General features: G+C 37.1%; 1 protein-coding gene and 1 long non-coding RNA gene across 3 annotated transcripts in view; both read left to right on the top strand.

Annotated features, from left to right (window-relative positions):
* Window positions 1-1055, top strand: part of LOC112906672 — a 63734-nt gene extending 62679 nt beyond the window's left edge. The window contains exon 2 of the long non-coding RNA XR_003232503.1: window positions 638-1055. This is a non-coding gene — a long non-coding RNA (uncharacterized LOC112906672). The remainder of the gene's footprint in view (window positions 1-637) is intronic.
* A 10072-nt stretch (window positions 1056-11127) lies between these two features.
* Window positions 11128-23969, top strand: part of LOC108736462 (rho GTPase-activating protein 20-like) — a 103182-nt gene continuing 90340 nt past the window's right edge. For both annotated transcript variants that reach the window (XM_025981274.1, XM_025981275.1), the window contains exon 1: window positions 11128-11531. In XM_025981274.1, coding sequence (XP_025837059.1) covers window positions 11313-11531 — 219 coding nt within the window. In that variant the 5' untranslated portion in view covers window positions 11128-11312. The remainder of the gene's footprint in view (window positions 11532-23969) is intronic.

A 23969-nucleotide genomic window follows, 5' to 3' on the forward strand; every position in this document is an offset into this window, starting at 1 on the left:
TGAGGAGCTTGACGAATCAGTCTATAGAGATGGCATTAATAGACTGGAACACCGCTATGAGAAATGTATCAGCCTTGGAGGAGATTATGTTGAGAAATAAAAAAAAAAAATTTTTAAAAACCTTGTTTTTCTTGGTCAGGCCGGAAACTTATCAATCGACCCTCGTATTAGGAGTTGCGCATTTCTTTGTCAGCATTTTACATTTTTATATCACACAAACGAGAATGTAGAAGTTGGTGAACCTGTCTAATATATTTTTTCAACCACGTCTATCTAAAAATATTCCCCGTTTCTCTGAAAACTGTATTAAACTAAACGAACTTTCGAAATCTTTTGGTCAAAGAGTAACACCCCTCAAAAACTTTAAATTCCAATTAGTGAACTTATATTATTTTATTATTTATATGAAAGCGTGTCTGAAGATGTTTCTTATGAACAACATTATATTTTTCAAGAGATGATGCCTCCATTTGATGGTAGCATGCAATAGAGTATCCCCATGTTTGGTTCTCAACTAGCCACTGATGTATGTGTGGAAGTTAAATTTACAAGTTACCGTAACAAATACCTACATGATGTGTATAGTAGTAATTTTACTGGCACACGTAATTTACATCTGTTTTTCTGTTGTTCGCAGGTAAATTTGACGAAACGACTGGTGTCCATGTGGAAAGAAGGAGAAGAAGCTGCTTATAAAGTTAGATCGTCGTAAAAAACCGATAATTGCCATCTACACAACAAATAGAGGCACAATCATAACAAACACACAACGTTGTGTTCTCTCCTTTCGTCTGCCATAATCGCAGTTCAAACAACAGCTGAAGCAGCCGAGGAAGGAGCCTTGCGCGAACGCGAGTGAGATTTCGTTAATTCATTGGCCAAACACTCCATTCTTCGACGAGACAAACAGCATCTATTATAGTCGGGTCAGTCAGTGTAACGTAACATTTGATAAACTGTGCTTTGAGCTTTCACACTTACTCTCTTTTTTTTTTCCTCACGGGTTCTTTGTGCTACGACATGTTTCTTCCAATTAGTAATTTTGTGTCTGATAATAACGACATCGGAAATGACGTGCCAGTAAACCGTTTCGCTTGTAATTAATTGTGTTACAGTCGCGTTTGCAGTTTCTATTGCCTACGAAATTTCGTCGTAATGAAAATGTTTGACAATTTGATAACGCGCATTACGAGTCCGAACGCTAGAAGACGGCATACGTACCATTGTCCTGAAGTGCATTCGGATCCCGAGGATAACGACACCCTTACTCCGAGGAAGCCCAGGATTCTTGAGCGAAGACGAAAGGGGCGAAAGATTGTGGAGTCAGGATTGCGACAGGCCAGGAGTTTGGGCAGACTGGATGGACTTAAAGAGGTGAGTCTTTCAAAATTTATAAAATATAAAAATGTTTTAACTACTTCCGGTCTTGAGGTCGTGGATTCTGATAGATAAAGGGGACCCACCCCACAAGGGTGATCAAATAGGTAACAGCAAATTGTTTACATTCAAATACCTAAAACCTTTTTGTGTTAGACCTGCTAAATATAGAGAATATTATTGTAAATATCTTTTAGAGCAGGTTCCTCAGTTTTCCACTTGTTTTGACAGGTAAAAAGTAACTCGACTCACTTGTTGTTTGTTGGAGTTGAAGTATTGCTTAAGTTTGAGCGAAAGTGGTTTAACAACAACAAAATAAGTATTAAGATAAACTATAAATCCTTTAGTGGAGTAAAGTGGAGTAGTGATGGGTAGAGTGCGACTCTTTTCTTTATTTGATGGTTGACATAGTACCTATCATATAATTTTAGATGAAAATATTTCGATGACAAATTGCTCATGTTGAAGCAAAACTTTTTTACGTTAAAGAAGCATAAACGTAGACAAAAATATAGTTATACTTTAGTGGATGTGTCCATGTAAACGTTGATAATCTTGGTATGGGATTTAAATGCACCTTTTGCAAACTTCGCAATAAATTAACATAATATACGGCAAATTTATTTGAACAGATACGTGTAAGACAGGACGTGGGTGTAGGCAGTATCTCGTCGTCTATGAAAGTGCACACGCATGTTTAACACCTGAATAAAGATAGAAATAGCGTCCGGTCTATCATAAATAAAATGCGTTGAAAAGACAATGATTTGTCTCGTAGGTTGACGACCTTTCCGTTGAATTTGAACTAAATGACACTTGACATATTGTCGCTTCTACTGAAATGGAGCGTTAAAAATGAGAAAAACGTAATATTGCATGTAACATCATCAATAGAACTATTTTTCATAAGACATAACATTGTAGAGATGTTTGGCAAATACGCATCCTCATCATGGGGACGAATTTGTTGGACACGCACTTCCACTCTTAAAAAAAAATAGTTTTGTGTGTTTCATTCCCACCAGCCACTAAGGGAGGAAGGCCCTCTTCAGCCTCCTTTCAGGAATCGTGGTAATGAGTGGTTGGTGGTTCAGGTGAGAAAGATGAGATGGAAGAAATGAAGACAGAAGAGAATGAAAGATTACCTGTGGAATATTACTGCCCCAGTATTTGCCTTAAGTGATCCAAGGAAACCACAGAAAAACATGGGCCATGGCAGATGGACGGGAATCGAACCGGCGTCCTCCCGAATGCTAAGCAATGATCTAAACTTCTAGGTCATGCCGCTCAGTGACCATTCTTTCTTATCCTCAGACGATCTTCACGTTTCTGTAAAACTGGAACATCTAGGTCTATCCAAGCTTCCCTTAAACCCTGATTCTACTGCTGATATGTTTCTTACTAGCCCTTTATGCCTATTTATTATTGACGTCTATAGAGCCCTCTTTTTTCCTACTCTTTCTGATACCTCCTCATTCTCTACTTACCTATTCTTGGGATCTTCATCTTGTAGCATCAAATTTCAACCTACTTTTTCTGCGTCCCCTGTTCACGTTTCACATCCGTACAAAGTTGTGCTCCATATATACATAGGGATACCTTCTTCGACTTTCTGAAGTAACCGTTCATGAGCATGGAAGTTACTTCTTTTAGTTAGATGCGACTTATTTCTCTAAATTCTCATGCCATACTCTTTTGTTAATACAGATTCACATTGACGCCGGTCCTTTGCACCCTTAATTCCTTCCTTGATCTTTATATTAGCTCTATCACTTCTCTTCCCTCCATACCATACTCTTTTGAGATTTACCGTTTCACATTGAGCCAGATCCTAATTCTAACGTTGCTCACTCAATTCTATCCTTGATGACAGCAATATGAGCCGCCACACCAAATCCAAGGTCATGATCCATAGATCCTAAATTATCTCTCGATATTTATGTAAATTCTTTTACTCATCTGTGAATCTAAAATGAATAGACTCTATTGTCTTCATCGCCGACTATACATTATCTAATTCGTGGAATAGTTTACAAGTTTATGGAGTTAATTTTTACTAAAACCGTACACGCAATAAATTCAATACGAATGTGTCATTGTATTAGATACAAACGTAGAGTGAACGTAAATGCATAGGAGTAGATTGTTTTAGTAAGTAAAATATGTCGATGTGTTGTGTGTTGTTTATTTTTCGCAATTTTCTCTTAACATGTCCGAGTGAGAGAATGAAATTTGAAATTGAAATGCCGCGGCGCGCGCGGAGATTTATTCACTTTGTTTGTCCAGTTTGCTAACATTCTTAAGCACTGAGACGTGTTATTACGAAAGTATAGTGAAGCAATTTACTGCAAATTAAATTATTAAGTGTGCCAGCGCTAACCTATCGCAGTGGATAGTTTGCATTGTTACCGCCACGCTACAAACGGATTCCAAACGGCTACGAAGCTAATTCTCTTTTTAATTTTTATCATTTCCTCTTTTTTCCTTTTGCTTTCGCGGTTGTTGAATAACTCAAGTTCAACGTACTTATTTCTATTCGCTAATAACCCCACTGCAACCCTTTTTATCAATGCTCTTGGATGAGAAACTGTTTTCATTTGTGACAGAGCCGGATTGACAATAATTTTTCTTTCTGTCGTTGTAGTAGTCTTGTATGTTTCTAGAAACCAAGAGACTACTAAATCAAGTAAGTGTCATCATCATAGGGTCATCAGCCCTAAGACTGATTGGACACGTACCTCCACTCTTTCCTATCCTGAGCTAATCTTCGCATTTCCCTAAAACTAGAACATCCCACACCCTTAACTATTTCTAATATGTCTCTGACTAGCCCCCCTTCATGTTTGAGAAGATGTCACCAACCTCTCTCACCTATTTCTTATTGACTTCCATAGAGTTCTCCTTTCTCCTAATCTTTCTAATACTTCTTCATTTCTAACCTTCTCTATCCACGGTATCCTCAGTATTTATATCTCTCTACTGCTCCTTCCATCTTGAGTTATCTGACTTCCTAGATTCCGAATGTAAGTCACGAATTCTTCGTCTTCTACCTTTATTTGTCCATCTTTCTGTGTACAATTCTAGGTAAGATCAAATGAGTGTAGGTGTTGTAAACTTTAATTATCAAGTTAAAATGTTCTTGCATTAATATCAGAAATCCTTAAAAGTAAATAAGAAGAACTCTAACCTCTATGATCATAAAGCTCCTCGGTTACACTTCATCTTGCAACCACTGGATATCTGATACGTATTTTTATATTTAGTTTATGACGTTCCTAAAAAGCTTGGATTGTTGGAATAGAATAGAATAGAATAGAATGGAATATCCTCTCTTATCGTGCTTTATGGTTAGAAGTTAATCTCAAGATTGAGCCGATGCTGCAGTATCTTCTGTTAGTTCTTCTGGGAAACGGTTCTACCTGTCGAGAGACCGACTTGACTGTGGCGTGACGATGCCGTCTATGATTTCATCTACGCATTACTTTTCTTTAAGGCCCTTTTGTTCTCCGATGTGTTCATGTTTTCTATAGTGTCGCCACGGACACAGCGTATTTTCTCGCGTGTGCTAACGTTTCTTGTATCCCTGCGGATTCCGAGAAGTAAGACGGAACGTGATTGGTAATTTTATATCTCTAGCTCGAAGTCTCCTATTTGAGTTAACGTTCGTCGCTGCTACTATTTTATGTATTTCTAGCTCATGTGCCTCTATCATTACGCTTGTATGTATGCAGCAAAAGAGTTCATATACGCAGATGGAGAAATTGATATCGATTTAATAGTAACATATGGATCAATATTTATACTAGAGTACCCCTTTGGCACTTAGCCAAATGGGATACATCAAAGTCAAATAACTCATTGGTTTGTAACTGTATCGCACATCAAAGGATACTGAATCGATCGAAAAAAAAATGCCCCCTTTGACGTGTGTAAAATACTGGTTTATAAGGGAGGACAGTGTATATAAAGATAGGAGACAAAAAATCAGAAGAAGTGACTGATTTTAGGTATCTAGGAAGTCAGGACGGAAGGAACGCAGGGTCGAGTCGCCTTCAATAAAAAGAAGTTACTTCTATGCTCACGAACGGCTAAAAAAGATTAGAAGCGTTGGCAGTATAGTGTTACAGGAGAATGATTAGGATTCTGTGGATAAAGAAGGTTAGAATGAGGAGGCATTAGAAAGAATAGGAGAACAGAGGACTCTATGGAAGTCAATAAGAAATAGGCGAGATAGGTTGGTAGGATACCTTCCCAGGCATGAAGATCTAGTCAGAGACATATTAGAGGCAGAAACAGGAGTTAGGAGGAGTAGTGGTAGACCTAGATTAGATTGCTGTTCACAAATAATGAAGGATGTGGGATGTTATAGTTTTAGGGAAATGCGAAAATTAACTCAGGATAGGAAAGAGTGGAGGTGCGTGTCCAACCAGTCTTAGAACTGACGATCTTATGATGATGATAATGTATGTCTGATAAAATTAATTGAAAGAACGAAGTACATAGGGAATCTATGATTGAAAGCTAAAGTCAATTGACATGCAAACTGTCGTCTTTTGGCTTGAGAGTATTGGATTATTCAATATCCTTATTGCATAATTATTGATTTACTTCTACTTTTGTCTATATAAAGAAATTTAGAACTGTTGTCAACGCCATATTGCCTTTAAAATAATCAGTTGTTACTGTAACACGTGACGTTTGTGTATCCATTTTACACAGTTTATTTCAATTAGCACATCTCCCCTACATCCCGTATATGTATGGCATGGTTATGGAACCATGGTTCCGAAATGGTCAATAGTCATCATAACGATTTCTAACAAAAGGACTTCTCATGCATTTGAAACTACAATTTTTGGTTTTAAATTACCAATTTATATAATAAACTTTATTAACTATAAAAAGCTTTTACTACTAAGTAACAGCAAAATTATCGTCTTCTATATCAAGTTAGTAAACTTTATCTGCACGTGTTACGTATTCCAAGAAAATATGTGAGTAGGTGGCTTATTATGGACCAATTGCCCGACTTTACTGCAATTAAGAATTTGTTCCTCTACAATTACAGAGGTATTTTTATTTTCGTAAAAACACATGCCGGTTTATTGTCCCACATAGTCCTCACATATCATTTATAGCATAGTACTCCGCATACATTAAGCAGAGAAGTGCTTAGGGACTGTCTATAAACTACACAACGGAAAACTGGGAGGCTTGGCCGAACCTCTACGCTAGACATTATAGTCCTGATGAGTTTTGCTTTAATCAATTTAATGATAGTCCCTTAGGGTTCAGGAAACTCTCAGTATGGGATGACAAAAACGTATAGCCTTAGAGGCTGTATATCTATTTATGTATGTCTGAAGAAGAGATGGAGGGAGTTAGAGCGCTGCGCTGTATGGGTGCTAAACATGGACGGTGGGTGCGGCGGGAAAGAAAAGGCTAGAAGCGTTCGAAATGTGGAGTTACAGGCGAATGATGAGGAAACCGTGGATAGAGAAGGTTAGAAATGAAGAGGTATTAGAAAGAATAGGAGAACAGGGGNTCTGGCGAGACATCCAGTCATAGCAGTCTTCGACTGCAAGACAAGGTTAAGAGGTATAACAATTATTCGAGAAGGTCATCAGGTATATATATGCATTAGCATAGAAATGCAGATTGGTTTTTGATTATCAACTCCATTTCTGGCCAGGCAACATCTGTAATCGTGATGGACTTGGTGACGACATAAACTGAAGCCGGAGCGTTACCTTTATTATACCATGCGAAGAATTGGGCGATCATGGTAAAGGATGCAGTTGATAAACAGAAACCTCTATGCGAATTCGTTGCAATCGGTAATAGTCTTCAATCGAAAATTATAACATAATTGGTGATAGACATTTGAACGACTTGAAAGTTATTTCACTTTATATTCAATAGTCATCCGAAAGAAAAGGGTTCGAAAAGCTGTCTGCTTCATCTTATATTACCCCTCTAACTTATTCATATACTCAACGCATTTTCTTGGGATTAGCCCCAAAAGGAATTTGCAAAAATTTAAAGAATCATTGTTTGCCCCAATTGTAAGCTTCCTGGAATTGCGTGAAGCCATACGTGATTGTAATTGAAGGTTTATCAAAAATTTTGCCTTTTCTTGCATCAAATTCAATCTTGTAAATATTGTAATGGAACCCTAACGTTGACTAATTAGAAATTCAAGAGCAATTTCTACAATTACCTTGTTTTTTTCGAGGTGTAACCTTATATTTACCCCCGAGCGAAAAAGAATATCCTTTTCAGTCCGCTGACATTCGGCTTTCCCAAATCAGATGGCGCCAACTGCTACATTATTTCTTTTTGGTTTGTTCAATATTATGCTGTTTTACGAAAAAAAGCACAAATTTTTATAGCAGTCTACAAACCTTTATCTGATTGACTATCTAATTAATTTCCGCCTATATAAATTCCTTAGGTTATTATCGTGGCAGTAGCTTTTCTACAGCATTTTGTAATAAGTATTGCTACTACACAGACATATATGTGAACTGTGTTTTATCTGTCAACATCGTTCGGAACACCGTCTATAATATTATATTCTTTTCACAGCCTACTTTTACGTGGGTCATTATTGCTAAATTTGCAGGACATGTCAAACTATCATTATAACGTCAACAGTATATTGACGTATCTAGAGCAGATACGGCAGGCCACGCTTTGATTGTTGCTTTTTTCTTTTTGTAAACCCATTCATTATATTCAGTTTTATTGTTTGTCGAAATAAGTTTATAGGCGGTAAGTGCATGTTTACTTTGCGAAATTTCACAAGCAGTTGGCACTGTTCATGTAATTATTGGATCCAATTTCTCAAAATTTTCTTTTTCTAATTATAGTACGACCCACACTAAATAGAGCGGGCTTTTAAGCATCTCGATAAATTCATCATCATTTCGTCATCGCATATAACAAACTTTTAATAATTGTCAACTTGATTAGACAAATACGGTTTTTATGTGGTCGTAAATTTTATGACAGTATTTAAAACTCATTTCTGCTTAGCGTTACCGTTCGTATAACTAGAACATTTGAAATGAACTGCAAAAGAATTTAATTCATTTTCACTTTCTAATGTGACATTTGCGACTATAGTAATTTAGCTCAATTTATGCAATCGTTGTTGTAAAAAACATCAATGTTCTGTCAAGTCGTTGAAATGAAATTGTGGAGTCAAATTGATTTTGAAGGAACGCCCCGAAATCAATTTTGTATTTGTTAATTCCGCTATCAACGGAGCCAACATCAAAGATCATTAAAAAGACAAGGTTAATTAACTAGGTATATAAAAAAAGGAAACTATTCATTCAAGAATTGCGGCTAATAAATATTTATAATTTGGACAAGCTGTTCGATTATTATGTCAAACATCGTTAGCGAACGTATGTATGCAGTCATGTTTAATATGATTTAATTAGTTAGTAATGTGTGCTGTTTTTTTGCTTTTTTATATGTACATAGAAATATGGGTGCATATACCATGTTTACAGGTACTTAGTCTGTGGATTTTTGTATCGAAGAGGACACAAAATGTGGCTACTCTAATATTATATAGAATTTATGACGTCTCCGTATATCTACCATAGGAGTATTACTTTACTATGTTCCAACAATTATTTATTTGAAATACAGACCTATTTTAAACATATGCTAGTTAAATTTTTGTTTATCAATTTATTTGTTATTATTAATTCCAATATACACATATAAATTGATTACTGTATTTGTTCATCAATGCGATAGCATTCACTGTACGGTCAAGATATATGTACATACCCATAAATACGCTTACAACAGCATATTACTTTGCCCCGTTTGATAGAAAATTATCAGTCGATTGTGTATTATTGGAGTCAGTAAACTTTATTCCGCGATATGATAGGACATGTTTAATTGTTCTGATAAGTGTTTATTATGGGGAACGCGTGAGATTGCATGCTGTATGCACTAATACAAATACAAAAGTGTTTTAGATACTCTAAAACTATTTTTAGCATAATAATAATATAACTAAATTAACTAAATGTCTGCAAAATTATACAGGGTGGGTTGTACAAATGAGGACGAGCTTGTAGAGCAAATTAATTTTGTTTTCAATAACACTTGGAAATTTCAAGTGCAAGTTTAGTATTTGGATCCAGAAAGTCCAAATACTAAACTGAAATAAAAAGGAATAGGTTAGAACAAAGAACAAAACGAAAGTCAATTAGGAAAATGTGAGATGACATGAAGGCAACCTGAAGGGCTAGTTGGAGACATATTGAAGGCAAAAACAGTAGGAGAGAGAAAGATTTAGACTGGACTACTATTCACAAATAGATAATCAAGTACGTGGGGTATCTTAGTTTTCGAAAAATGCGAAGATTGAAAGGAAAGAGTGGAGTGGAGGTGTATGCCTTCAGGCTGATGTGAAGCTGTAGTAGAATTTGGCAGATAAAGATTTAGACTAGATTACTGTTCGAAAATAGATAACCAAGGATGTGGGATGTTTTAGTTTTCGGGGTAGAAGAAAATTGACTGGAAGAACTGTGGTACTGGAGGTGCGTTTCCAATCCGGTCTTCAGACTGATGTGACGACTTTGCGATGATGATCAACAAGGAACGTTGTGTTTCTGGTCATGAATTTATAGAAAGCACCAAGTTTGATTCGCCATTCTGAATTTATTAAATCTCATCATGAAGGGCTAGTTAGATACGTATTAGTATAAAAGTAGAAATAGTAGTAGGAATGGGCAAAGGAAGATGACCAGATTACTATTTGCCAGTAGAGAGTCAAGGTATAGGAAGTTTTAGTTTTAGGGGAATAAAAAGATTGACAAGAAAGAGTGGAGCGAAGGTACGTGTCCAATCCCGTCTTTGCGATAATGATCAATAAGGAACATTAAATTCCTGATCATAAATTCTAGAAACCACCAAGTTTGATTCCAGATTCTAAATTTATTAAATCTCACCGTAATGTGCTAGTTAGAGACACATTAAAAGCAGAAAGTGTAGTAAGGTGTGCATAGGAAGATTTAGACTAGATTACTGTTCGGAAATATGAAGATAGTCCAGGATGTGGGATGTTTCAGTTTTCAGAGAATGCGAAGATTGACAGGAAGGAGTGGAGTGAAGGTGCGTGACCAATCCAGTCTTTGGACTGAGGTGACAATCTTGCGATGATGGTTAATAAGAAGACTAAGTTTCTTATCATGAATTTATTGAAATCACCAAGTTTGAATCGCGATTCTGAATTTATTCAATCCCATCATGACGAGTTAGTTAGACATACATTAAGGAAGAATAGTAAAGTGGGACAGAGGAAGATTTAGACCAGGCTAGATTACTATTCGCAAATATGAAGATAGCCAAGGATGTGGGATGTTTTAGTTTGCAAGGACTGCGAAGATTGACAGGAAGAAGTGGAGTGGAGGTGTGTGTGTTCAGCCCAGTCTTTGGATTGACGTGACGAACTTGCAATGATGATCAATAAAAAACATCAGTTTTTTTGTCATGAATTTGTAGAAACCACTGAGTGTAATTCACGATTTTGAATTTGTTAAATCCCATCATAAGAGTTATGTGTATAGAAGTAAGTCAGCGAACATACGAGGGTGGATTGATAAGTTTCCGGCCTAACCAAGAGATGACGCCACTAGGCCTACCTTGAGGTGACATTCTATAGTACCATCCTTGGATAGCTTGTAGCTATAGTTTCAGCCCGATCTCCTNTGAGCTTTCACACTTACTCTCTTTTTTTTTTCCTCACGGGTTCTTTGTGCTACGACATGTTTCTTCCAATTAGTAATTTTGTGTCTGATAATAACGACATCGGAAATGACGTGCCAGTAAACCGTTTCGCTTGTAATTAATTGTGTTACAGTCGCGTTTGCAGTTTCTATTGCCTACGAAATTTCGTCGTAATGAAAATGTTTGACAATTTGATAACGCGCATTACGAGTCCGAACGCTAGAAGACGGCATACGTACCATTGTCCTGAAGTGCATTCGGATCCCGAGGATAACGACACCCTTACTCCGAGGAAGCCCAGGATTCTTGAGCGAAGACGAAAGGGGCGAAAGATTGTGGAGTCAGGATTGCGACAGGCCAGGAGTTTGGGCAGACTGGATGGACTTAAAGAGGTGAGTCTTTCAAAATTTATAAAATATAAAAATGTTTTAACTACTTCCGGTCTTGAGGTCGTGGATTCTGATAGATAAAGGGGACCCACCCCACAAGGGTGATCAAATAGGTAACAGCAAATTGTTTACATTCAAATACCTAAAACCTTTTTGTGTTAGACCTGCTAAATATAGAGAATATTATTGTAAATATCTTTTAGAGCAGGTTCCTCAGTTTTCCACTTGTTTTGACAGGTAAAAAGTAACTCGACTCACTTGTTGTTTGTTGGAGTTGAAGTATTGCTTAAGTTTGAGCGAAAGTGGTTTAACAACAACAAAATAAGTATTAAGATAAACTATAAATCCTTTAGTGGAGTAAAGTGGAGTAGTGATGGGTAGAGTGCGACTCTTTTCTTTATTTGATGGTTGACATAGTACCTATCATATAATTTTAGATGAAAATATTTCGATGACAAATTGCTCATGTTGAAGCAAAACTTTTTTACGTTAAAGAAGCATAAACGTAGACAAAAATATAGTTATACTTTAGTGGATGTGTCCATGTAAACGTTGATAATCTTGGTATGGGATTTAAATGCACCTTTTGCAAACTTCGCAATAAATTAACATAATATACGGCAAATTTATTTGAACAGATACGTGTAAGACAGGACGTGGGTGTAGGCAGTATCTCGTCGTCTATGAAAGTGCACACGCATGTTTAACACCTGAATAAAGATAGAAATAGCGTCCGGTCTATCATAAATAAAATGCGTTGAAAAGACAATGATTTGTCTCGTAGGTTGACGACCTTTCCGTTGAATTTGAACTAAATGACACTTGACATATTGTCGCTTCTACTGAAATGGAGCGTTAAAAATGAGAAAAACGTAATATTGCATGTAACATCATCAATAGAACTATTTTTCATAAGACATAACATTGTAGAGATGTTTGGCAAATACGCATCCTCATCATGGGGACGAATTTGTTGGACACGCACTTCCACTCTTAAAAAAAAATAGTTTTGTGTGTTTCATTCCCACCAGCCACTAAGGGAGGAAGGCCCTCTTCAGCCTCCTTTCAGGAATCGTGGTAATGAGTGGTTGGTGGTTCAGGTGAGAAAGATGAGATGGAAGAAATGAAGACAGAAGAGAATGAAAGATTACCTGTGGAATATTACTGCCCCAGTATTTGCCTTAAGTGATCCAAGGAAACCACAGAAAAACATGGGCCATGGCAGATGGACGGGAATCGAACCGGCGTCCTCCCGAATGCTAAGCAATGATCTAAACTTCTAGGTCATGCCGCTCAGTGACCATTCTTTCTTATCCTCAGACGATCTTCACGTTTCTGTAAAACTGGAACATCTAGGTCTATCCAAGCTTCCCTTAAACCCTGATTCTACTGCTGATATGTTTCTTACTAGCCCTTTATGCCTATTTATTATTGACGTCTATAGAGCCCTCTTTTTTCCTACTCTTTCTGATACCTCCTCATTCTCTACTTACCTATTCTTGGGATCTTCATCTTGTAGCATCAAATTTCAACCTACTTTTTCTGCGTCCCCTGTTCACGTTTCACATCCGTACAAAGTTGTGCTCCATATATACATAGGGATACCTTCTTCGACTTTCTGAAGTAACCGTTCATGAGCATGGAAGTTACTTCTTTTAGTTAGATGCGACTTATTTCTCTAAATTCTCATGCCATACTCTTTTGTTAATACAGATTCACATTGACGCCGGTCCTTTGCACCCTTAATTCCTTCCTTGATCTTTATATTAGCTCTATCACTTCTCTTCCCTCCATACCATACTCTTTTGAGATTTACCGTTTCACATTGAGCCAGATCCTAATTCTAACGTTGCTCACTCAATTCTATCCTTGATGACAGCAATATGAGCCGCCACACCAAATCCAAGGTCATGATCCATAGATCCTAAATTATCTCTCGATATTTATGTAAATTCTTTTACTCATCTGTGAATCTAAAATGAATAGACTCTATTGTCTTCATCGCCGACTATACATTATCTAATTCGTGGAATAGTTTACAAGTTTATGGAGTTAATTTTTACTAAAACCGTACACGCAATAAATTCAATACGAATGTGTCATTGTATTAGATACAAACGTAGAGTGAACGTAAATGCATAGGAGTAGATTGTTTTAGTAAGTAAAATATGTCGATGTGTTGTGTGTTGTTTATTTTTCGCAATTTTCTCTTAACATGTCCGAGTGAGAGAATGAAATTTGAAATTGAAATGCCGCGGCGCGCGCGGAGATTTATTCACTTTGTTTGTCCAGTTTGCTAACATTCTTAAGCACTGAGACGTGTTATTACGAAAGTATAGTGAAGCAATTTACTGCAAATTAAATTATTAAGTGTGCCAGCGCTAACCTATCGCAGTGGATAGTTTGCATTGTTACCGCCACGCTACAAACGGATTCCAAACGGCTACGAAGCTAATTCTCTTTTTAATTTTTATCATTTCCTCTTTTTTCCTTTTGCTTTCGCGGTTGTTGAATAACTCAAGTTCAACGTACTTATTTCTATTCGCTAATAACCCCACTGCAACCCTTTTTATCAATGCTCTTGGATGAGAAACTGTTTTCATTTGTGACAGAGCCGGATTGACAATAATTTTTCTTTCTGTCGTTGTAGTAGTCTTGTATGTTTCTAGAAACCAAGAGACTACTAAATCAAGTAAGTGTCATCATCATAGGGTCATCAGCCCTAAGACTGATTGGACACGTACCTCCACTCTTTCCTATCCTGAGCTAATCTTCGCATTTCCCTAAAACTAGAACATCCCACACCCTTAACTATTTCTAATATGTCTCTGACTAGCCCCCCTTCATGTTTGAGAAGATGTCACCAACCTCTCTCACCTATTTCTTATTGACTTCCATAGAGTTCTCCTTTCTCCTAATCTTTCTAATACTTCTTCATTTCTAACCTTCTCTATCCACGGTATCCTCAGTATTTATATCTCTCTACTGCTCCTTCCATCTTGAGTTATCTGACTTCCTAGATTCCGAATGTAAGTCACGAATTCTTCGTCTTCTACCTTTATTTGTCCATCTTTCTGTGTACAATTCTAGGTAAGATCAAATGAGTGTAGGTGTTGTAAACTTTAATTATCAAGTTAAAATGTTCTTGCATTAATATCAGAAATCCTTAAAAGTAAATAAGAAGAACTCTAACCTCTATGATCATAAAGCTCCTCGGTTACACTTCATCTTGCAACCACTGGATATCTGATACGTATTTTTATATTTAGTTTATGACGTTCCTAAAAAGCTTGGATTGTTGGAATAGAATAGAATAGAATAGAATGGAATATCCTCTCTTATCGTGCTTTATGGTTAGAAGTTAATCTCAAGATTGAGCCGATGCTGCAGTATCTTCTGTTAGTTCTTCTGGGAAACGGTTCTACCTGTCGAGAGACCGACTTGACTGTGGCGTGACGATGCCGTCTATGATTTCATCTACGCATTACTTTTCTTTAAGGCCCTTTTGTTCTCCGATGTGTTCATGTTTTCTATAGTGTCGCCACGGACACAGCGTATTTTCTCGCGTGTGCTAACGTTTCTTGTATCCCTGCGGATTCCGAGAAGTAAGACGGAACGTGATTGGTAATTTTATATCTCTAGCTCGAAGTCTCCTATTTGAGTTAACGTTCGTCGCTGCTACTATTTTATGTATTTCTAGCTCATGTGCCTCTATCATTACGCTTGTATGTATGCAGCAAAAGAGTTCATATACGCAGATGGAGAAATTGATATCGATTTAATAGTAACATATGGATCAATATTTATACTAGAGTACCCCTTTGGCACTTAGCCAAATGGGATACATCAAAGTCAAATAACTCATTGGTTTGTAACTGTATCGCACATCAAAGGATACTGAATCGATCGAAAAAAAAATGCCCCCTTTGACGTGTGTAAAATACTGGTTTATAAGGGAGGACAGTGTATATAAAGATAGGAGACAAAAAATCAGAAGAAGTGACTGATTTTAGGTATCTAGGAAGTCAGGACGGAAGGAACGCAGGGTCGAGTCGCCTTCAATAAAAAGAAGTTACTTCTATGCTCACGAACGGCTAAAAAAGATTAGAAGCGTTGGCAGTATAGTGTTACAGGAGAATGATTAGGATTCTGTGGATAAAGAAGGTTAGAATGAGGAGGCATTAGAAAGAATAGGAGAACAGAGGACTCTATGGAAGTCAATAAGAAATAGGCGAGATAGGTTGGTAGGATACCTTCCCAGGCATGAAGATCTAGTCAGAGACATATTAGAGGCAGAAACAGGAGTTAGGAGGAGTAGTGGTAGACCTAGATTAGATTGCTGTTCACAAATAATGAAGGATGTGGGATGTTATAGTTTTAGGGAAATGCGAAAATTAACTCAGGATAGGAAAGAGTGGAGGTGCGTGTCCAACCAGTCTTAGAACTGACGATCTTATGATGATGATAATGTATGTCTGATAAAATTAATTGAAAGAACGAAGTACATAGGGAATCTATGATTGAAAGCTAAAGTCAATTGACATGCAAACTGTCGTCTTTTGGCTTGAGAGTATTGGATTATTCAATATCCTTATTGCATAATTATTGATTTACTTCTACTTTTGTCTATATAAAGAAATTTAGAACTGTTGTCAACGCCATATTGCCTTTAAAATAATCAGTTGTTACTGTAACACGTGACGTTTGTGTATCCATTTTACACAGTTTATTTCAATTAGCACATCTCCCCTACATCCCGTATATGTATGGCATGGTTATGGAACCATGGTTCCGAAATGGTCAATAGTCATCATAACGATTTCTAACAAAAGGACTTCTCATGCATTTGAAACTACAATTTTTGGTTTTAAATTACCAATTTATATAATAAACTTTATTAACTATAAAAAGCTTTTACTACTAAGTAACAGCAAAATTATCGTCTTCTATATCAAGTTAGTAAACTTTATCTGCACGTGTTACGTATTCCAAGAAAATATGTGAGTAGGTGGCTTATTATGGACCAATTGCCCGACTTTACTGCAATTAAGAATTTGTTCCTCTACAATTACAGAGGTATTTTTATTTTCGTAAAAACACATGCCGGTTTATTGTCCCACATAGTCCTCACATATCATTTATAGCATAGTACTCCGCATACATTAAGCAGAGAAGTGCTTAGGGACTGTCTATAAACTACACAACGGAAAACTGGGAGGCTTGGCCGAACCTCTACGCTAGACATTATAGTCCTGATGAGTTTTGCTTTAATCAATTTAATGATAGTCCCTTAGGGTTCAGGAAACTCTCAGTATGGGATGACAAAAACGTATAGCCTTAGAGGCTGTATATCTATTTATGTATGTCTGAAGAAGAGATGGAGGGAGTTAGAGCGCTGCGCTGTATGGGTGCTAAACATGGACGGTGGGTGCGGCGGGAAAGAAAAGGCTAGAAGCGTTCGAAATGTGGAGTTACAGGCGAATGATGAGGAAACCGTGGATAGAGAAGGTTAGAAATGAAGAGGTATTAGAAAGAATAGGAGAACAGGGGACTCTATGGAAGTCAATAAGAAATAGGCGAGATAAGTTGGTAGGACACACATAAAGGTGTAATCAGAGACATATTGAAGGCAGAAACATGAGTTAGGAGGGGTAAAGGTAGACCTAGATTAGATTTCTGTTCACATATAGTTAAGGATGGGGAAAGTTCTAGTTTTAGGGATATGCGAAGATGATCTTTAGGATAGAAAAGAGTGGAGGTGTGTTTCCAACCAGTCCTAGGACTGACGACCTTATGATGATAATGAAGAAGAGATCGAGATGAGTCTTGAAACGTTAAGGAGACGTTAGAGACAATGTAGAAATTGGCTTGGAAACCAATTTAACGACGTCAGTCACCAAAGCTTGAAGAACAATTTTTTAGCATTGTATAACCCTTAATGCAAAATTACTTCAGGATGTTTTGAATGGTCTTTGAAGTTTTGTGCCTCCCAGCCTCCGTTTGCCATTATTCCCTAAGATATAGTTACTTAGAACAGGAAATTGTACTTACAATTAGACACACTATTGTTTTATATTTCGGGGACTACTGTAGCACACTGTAGTCATAAAAGAAGATGAGAGAAAAAGAAAGATGTTGTAGTTGTTCTTTTAGGATGATTCCCACCCACGCTAGATGTGAGGTCAGCGGTACAATATTATTTACGTTAACATAAATCTAAACTCGTTTAATAAGGCGTTGGAATTTAGGTGGTCATCCGCAATAGTGACAGGGGCAGTACTTTTTTGATCTCCGTGCCCATTAGATTTCTCCAGAACTCATCAATAAAACCAGTTTCACTTAAACTTCTCTTGTTCTTGTTGATGTACTAATGGTGGTCACTTATTATAGTTCTTGTGAAGTTTACAAGTCATTTTCTTTTTTCTAAATTATGAACTGTTTGAAATAAATGCCACCAAAGCCACGTGTTGTAAGTGCGAAATTATAACAGACATATGACGGACTGTAACATTTCGTCTAGTCGGAAAAGCGACTACAAGAACACCAGAGTAACACTTCCTGAATTCTCTCTCTGATAAATGGCTGCGCTGAAATAGATTCTCGTGGAAGGAAAAACAAACGATATTATGAAGTCTTAACTGTCGTCGTTAGCCAACGTTGTGCTATAATGAACCGACGAGCAATTTGATTTCCTAAGGTTAGAGGCCCCTATTGCAAAATACCGTGGAAATTTTATGTAACGCCAACCCAATTCAACGCAATCACGTATTAGTTCAAATAATATGTATATAGTCATTATATTCTCAGACTTGTTTAACTTCCTGGACTTATGTCTTTCTTTTGGACATCGGGCTTTAGAAACTACGGGTTGCAGGTCTGAATTTAGATTCTTAAACATATCATTATTTTTCTTTCGTCTTGCAATTACATTAATCTGTTGCCCACTACATCTAAATTTATCCCCCGGGCAGATTTCTAGACAGTGCGTTATTCTAGATCTTGCCGCTTTAGACATAATCCTACGTTAATATATTGCTACAGCGTGAGGTTTGATCCTGGATTCTAAGACAGTATTATTCTTGGTTTTACAGTTGCTACAATCTGATTTAGTTCTAGTTGGTATTAAGCTGATCCTGCCACTTTAAACCAGATCGTCTAATGCCTATTGAATCTAGATCCTACATCCAGAGTTTTAGTCTTTGATTTATTAAGACATGACGTTATTTTTGGTCATGCAGTTTTAGAATTTAATGTTGTGGTTAATTCAACCTTTGCTTTTGAAACTACAGTTTTCAGACCTACACTTAAATGTGGATTCTTAAAAGTAACCATGACGTTGATCCTGTCATTTTAGTATGAGTTTTCCCTTTAAATTACAAACTACTGCTAGATCATTGCACTCATTTGGAGAACCATGGTAATCTTGTACTTCTTCTATTTATTAAATAATCTGTCAAAAAATATATGTAATCAGCAATGGAAACAGTTATCATCAGTTATCATCATCATAAGATCGTCAGTCCTAAAACTGGTTGGACATGCACCTCCAATCCTTCCTGTCCTTAACTATTTGAGAACAGTAATCTAATCTAGGTCTATCTCTACTCCTCCTAACTCCCGTTTCTGTCTCTAAAACGTCTCTGACTAGACCTTCAAGTCTGAGAAGGTGTCCTACCAACCTATCTCGCCTATTTCTTATCGACTTCCATAGAGTCCTCTGTTCTCCTATTCTTTCTAAGACCTCTTCATTTCTAACCTTTTCTATCCACGGTATCCTCATCATTCGCCTGGATCACCACGTTTCGAACGCTTCTAACCTAAATTAACCTAAGTGACTTCTTTTTACTGAAGGCGACTCTACCGTGCGCTATCCTCTGCTTTATATCCATACTTCTCCTTCCATCCTGTCTTATCTGACTTTAAGACGGAAGAAGTAGTAGGGTTAATAAAATAAAATAATTCGAAGTGGTCTGTATTCTGTCGAAACTGCCAGAAGCGGATGAGATCCAAAAAGATCGAAATCGCGATCCGCGTCTAGCAGTTTCGACAGAATGGACCTTGTTGGAGCATACGTAATCCCAAAATGTAGCATCGTACTACAGATGGCGTTTACCGCGCCATTTGTGGTATTTTCTAGTAGGGTTAAGTTATGAAATAATTCAACGAATTAATAATAAATCATGACACAAGTTCTAATAAGACATCAGCAAATACTCGCGTGGCGAACGATTAAAGTTGATTCGTGATAATTGATCTTTTTCTACGTCAATTACGTACACGATCGATACTAACGAATTAATTTGTCGCTGATCATGTGCCATTGTAGGTATCTATATACTTATCACGTGTTTAATGCAACGTGGGTAGTCTGGACGAAAGTGAGGGCTGGGTTTATGTATTTGTTAATTTGCCATCTCGCAATATAAATAACTGTCATAGACCAACACACCTACACAATCTAATATTGTGTACGTGTGCATATGTATGCTGGTTTAGTGTACAAGTTGCCGCCGCAAAGACAATGAACATAAATAGTTTCGCCGAGTCGGTACGTACGGTAGACCCTCCTGCCTTATTACTTCCTCATTCCGGCGTCCGAACAAATCATGTTCGGCTTTTAGCACCTAGAAAAATACTTTTCTTCTCCAATGTAAACTCCTTGTTCACAAGAAGTGCCACAAACTTGTTCAAATTAAAATTGAAACCAGGACGTGGATCCAATTATCGAAGATGACCATAACGGGGAAGCCCAAGCTCATGGAAATCCTTTCTGAAATGCGTGACTACCCTGAACCTCGTCCTGACGTGACCAGTGATTCTGTGCCAGTGAAGAAGACCCAACAGATGATATCTTCGAAATAGCCTCACAAGGACAGTATTCACTTGATGCCTTTGAGCTCATAAGAGAAATTGGTAGGAGTTTGTTCTAATGGTAGACTTGAAGAAGACTGGTAGAGTTTATGTAATGAAAGTGATCAAAAAGGTATTAGTTACTGATGATGAAGGCATTGATGGAGTACAAACTAAGACAGCATTAAATTATCCCTTCTTGGTTGATCTCCATTTGCGTTTTCAAACCTCCTCTAGTCTCTTTTCCGTTATTGAATTCGTCAAGGGTGAAGACTTAATGTTCCATGGGCAAAGATAACGAAGATTTCCAGAAGAACATGCTCGATTTTATTCAGCTGAAATCCATTAGCTCTTAATTTCTTGTGCCCTGAAGGCATTATTTACTGAGACTTAAAAGTGGATAACGTACTCTTAGACTATGAGGGATATATAAAGTTGACCGATTATGGTATGTATGTGTAAGGAATGCATTAGACCTGGGGACACGACTTCAACTTTTTCTGGTACTCCTAATTATAGAGGGGTGAAGATTATGGATTTTCATATGAATCACAAAATATGGTTTTAGTATACTTCGATAGGAAATACTCTGTTTCAAAGATCAGACATGAAGAACACATTAAACCAAACCGTAGTTCATCTTCCTAGAGATGAAACGATAAGATAGCAACGGTTTCTTCGACTTTTTGTATAAAATATACTGAAATAAATACAGTACAGATACGTAGTACTAGCATCCCAGGATTTGTATTGTGGTAAGTTATATGACAAGGATACTGTGGATAGAGAATGCTAGAAATAAAGAGGTATTAGAAAGAGTAGGAGAACAGAGGACTCTATGGAAGTCAATAAAAAATTGGTAGGACACCCTCTCAGGCATGAAGGTCTACTCAGACATATTAGTGGCAGAATTGGGAGTTAGGAGGGGTAGAGGTAGACCTAGATTAGATTAATTTTAGGGAAATGCGATGATTAGCTCAGGATATGAAAGAGTGGAAATGAGTGTCCAATCAGTCTTAGAACTGACGATCTTATGATGATCAAGTTTATGTACTTGTCGATGTTGTGATAAACAGATCAACGTCCTCCAGGTTAGAAAGAGGGAAATAAGAACTAACAGTCAGTTTTTAACACAGGAAATTCAGAAAACAGTTCAAGTTCCTCAACATCAAGGTACAGTTGATATTATTTTGCTAACGGTTCTAATCACTAGCTGCCTATACTTCATGTATAGAGAACCTTTATGCCTACTCATTAATATCCTCTTCCTCTTACCAATGAGTTGTAGCCGATAGGTATGAAGTAGCTTTGTACATATGTACGTATTTAGAGAGCAGTTCCCGTTGTATACGAAAAGGATTATATCGTCGTGGCTCATGTTACTTTATTATTGTTTGTTTTTCGCGTTTATAAACATTCCGCTTTGAACGTTCGACGAAGCTGTTATTTCGATAGGTTATATTAAGTGGAGGTTAAAATGTTTTGCTTTTTACTTTCACCAGAAGGATTGCATACCCGTTTTATCTTAATAAAGTTCGTTCTCATTCGATTTAATTAGTCAAATTAAAATAGAAATCTAATAATCATGTGAAAAATCCTTTCTGCATTAAAGAATTATACCTACTACAGGACTTGGTGACGTTAAAACGTGATGGCATACTGGAATACTATATAAGTAATATTCCTTTTAGTCCCAATGAGTTCTTTGCTCGCTGATGATTAATTTGGCAATGTGTGTGTGACAAGTGGACAATAGAGCAGGCGAAAAAGAATAGAAGAGGTTAGAAAAGAGGGGAGGTATTTATTAGAAAGAGCAAGAGAACAGGGGTGTCTTAGAAGTCAAAGAGGGAACGCAGAGAAAGAATAGTTTACATGAAAAGTTTGTTGAAGGCATATTAGAAGCAAAAAGTGGGAAAAAAAGGCAATGGATTACATATACTGTTTGCAAACTATTGACCTTGTGATGTGATCATAATATGGAATAGTTAGGATCAGTTTTCTAATTTGCAAGGTATTTATTTTCACATTGTCACTACGTTCCGACAAACCAGGACTGTAACAAAACAAAGAACTGGAACCCCTGGGCCCATGAGAACACCTCGGAACACTCGAAACATTGAAGGTAGGAAGACCTTCGGTGTTGTAAATATGGAGGAAATTTTTCCATGCTGTGATTAATTAGGCATAGGGAGTATTTGGTCCTAACAGGAAGGAACAACGACTTACACTTCAAGGGCATCAATGAGTGTTTTGAGGGAACTTTTTTGGAACACTTTATCTCAATAAGGAGCAATTTGGAATAGTTAACCCGCTCTCCCGATTTAACCCACTCTTTGCGATTTTCTTTTATGTGGGTTCCTGCAAAAACTGCAGAGGAGCAGAATCCGTTGCAATGCTGACAAGAGTCATTGACCAATACCAGAAATCGACTTGTTTTGAAAAAAGGAAGGTGTGTTGCCGCACCCTTTACCTATTTAAGTTTTGGATTAATTGATCCCTATAGTTTTGAAGTTGCTGTATGCTGATCATAACGGTTCTAGTTAACGATGCGGCATCGAAACCGTTTTGTAATAACGAAGCCACACACACAATACAATTGATGAAATAACGCTCAAGATAAAATTTATATTGTTATTAGGCCCATTATATCTGTCGATATCAAATATAATAAAATCGCTCCGATGATGAAAGTAAAGTAAAATTTCCTGTTGCAATAGTTTATTAGATTTTGCAATGGCCGTAAACTGAATGTAATATTAAGTGGTAGAAACACATAAATAAACTGCTGTGTGTTGATTGCCCTCTTCGGCTAATACTTCCAGAAGTCTTTTTATCCATCTTATCTAATAAATGTGGAATGAAATAAAGCAGGAGTGTATAGATATATATATGTATATGTGTACGTATGGTAACGCTTTGGCTGTTCAAAGGTCTTCATTAGTTCGTTAGAACGCGTATGAAACTAATTAACGGTATCGGACCGAGTGAATGTACAAAGCTTTTATGATGTAGCAAAGATTGGTTAGTACGTTCGCCCGTTCCTCTTTACGGCAAAGTTAATTCATGACTTTATTTATGAACTATTAAATAATATACCTCGAGCATCCCTGAAACTGCCTTTTATTACGACAATGTATATACACAAGCAAAAAATTACGACAGAGCTAAGAGCAAGCCGTAAATAACTTAAACAAAATTTAAATGGTTGGTTATTTCTTTTCGACTTTAAGTAGATTCAGACACATTCACTTTGCGCACAAGTCGAGTAGTTCAAAAATCATCTAAATGTTAAACAATGTTTCCCAAATGACGTCATGCGCGTACAAGATTCAGATACGGTCACTTTGCGCACAAGTCGAGTAGTTCAAACGCATCGAAATGCTAAACAATTCTTCCTAAATGACGTCATGTTCGTACAAGATTCAAACACGGTCACTTTGCGCATAAGTCAAGTAGTTCAAACGCATCAAAATGCGAAACAATGCTTCCTAAGTGACGTCATGTGCGTACAAGATTCAGATACGGTCACTTTGCGCATAAGTCAAGTGGTTCAAACGCATCAAAATGCTAAACAATGCTTCCTAAATGACG

The sequence above is a fragment of the Agrilus planipennis genome, unplaced genomic scaffold, assembly GCF_000699045.2.
Source record: "Agrilus planipennis isolate EAB-ADULT unplaced genomic scaffold, Apla_2.0 scaffold5, whole genome shotgun sequence".
Lineage (NCBI taxonomy): Eukaryota > Metazoa > Arthropoda > Insecta > Coleoptera > Buprestidae > Agrilus > Agrilus planipennis.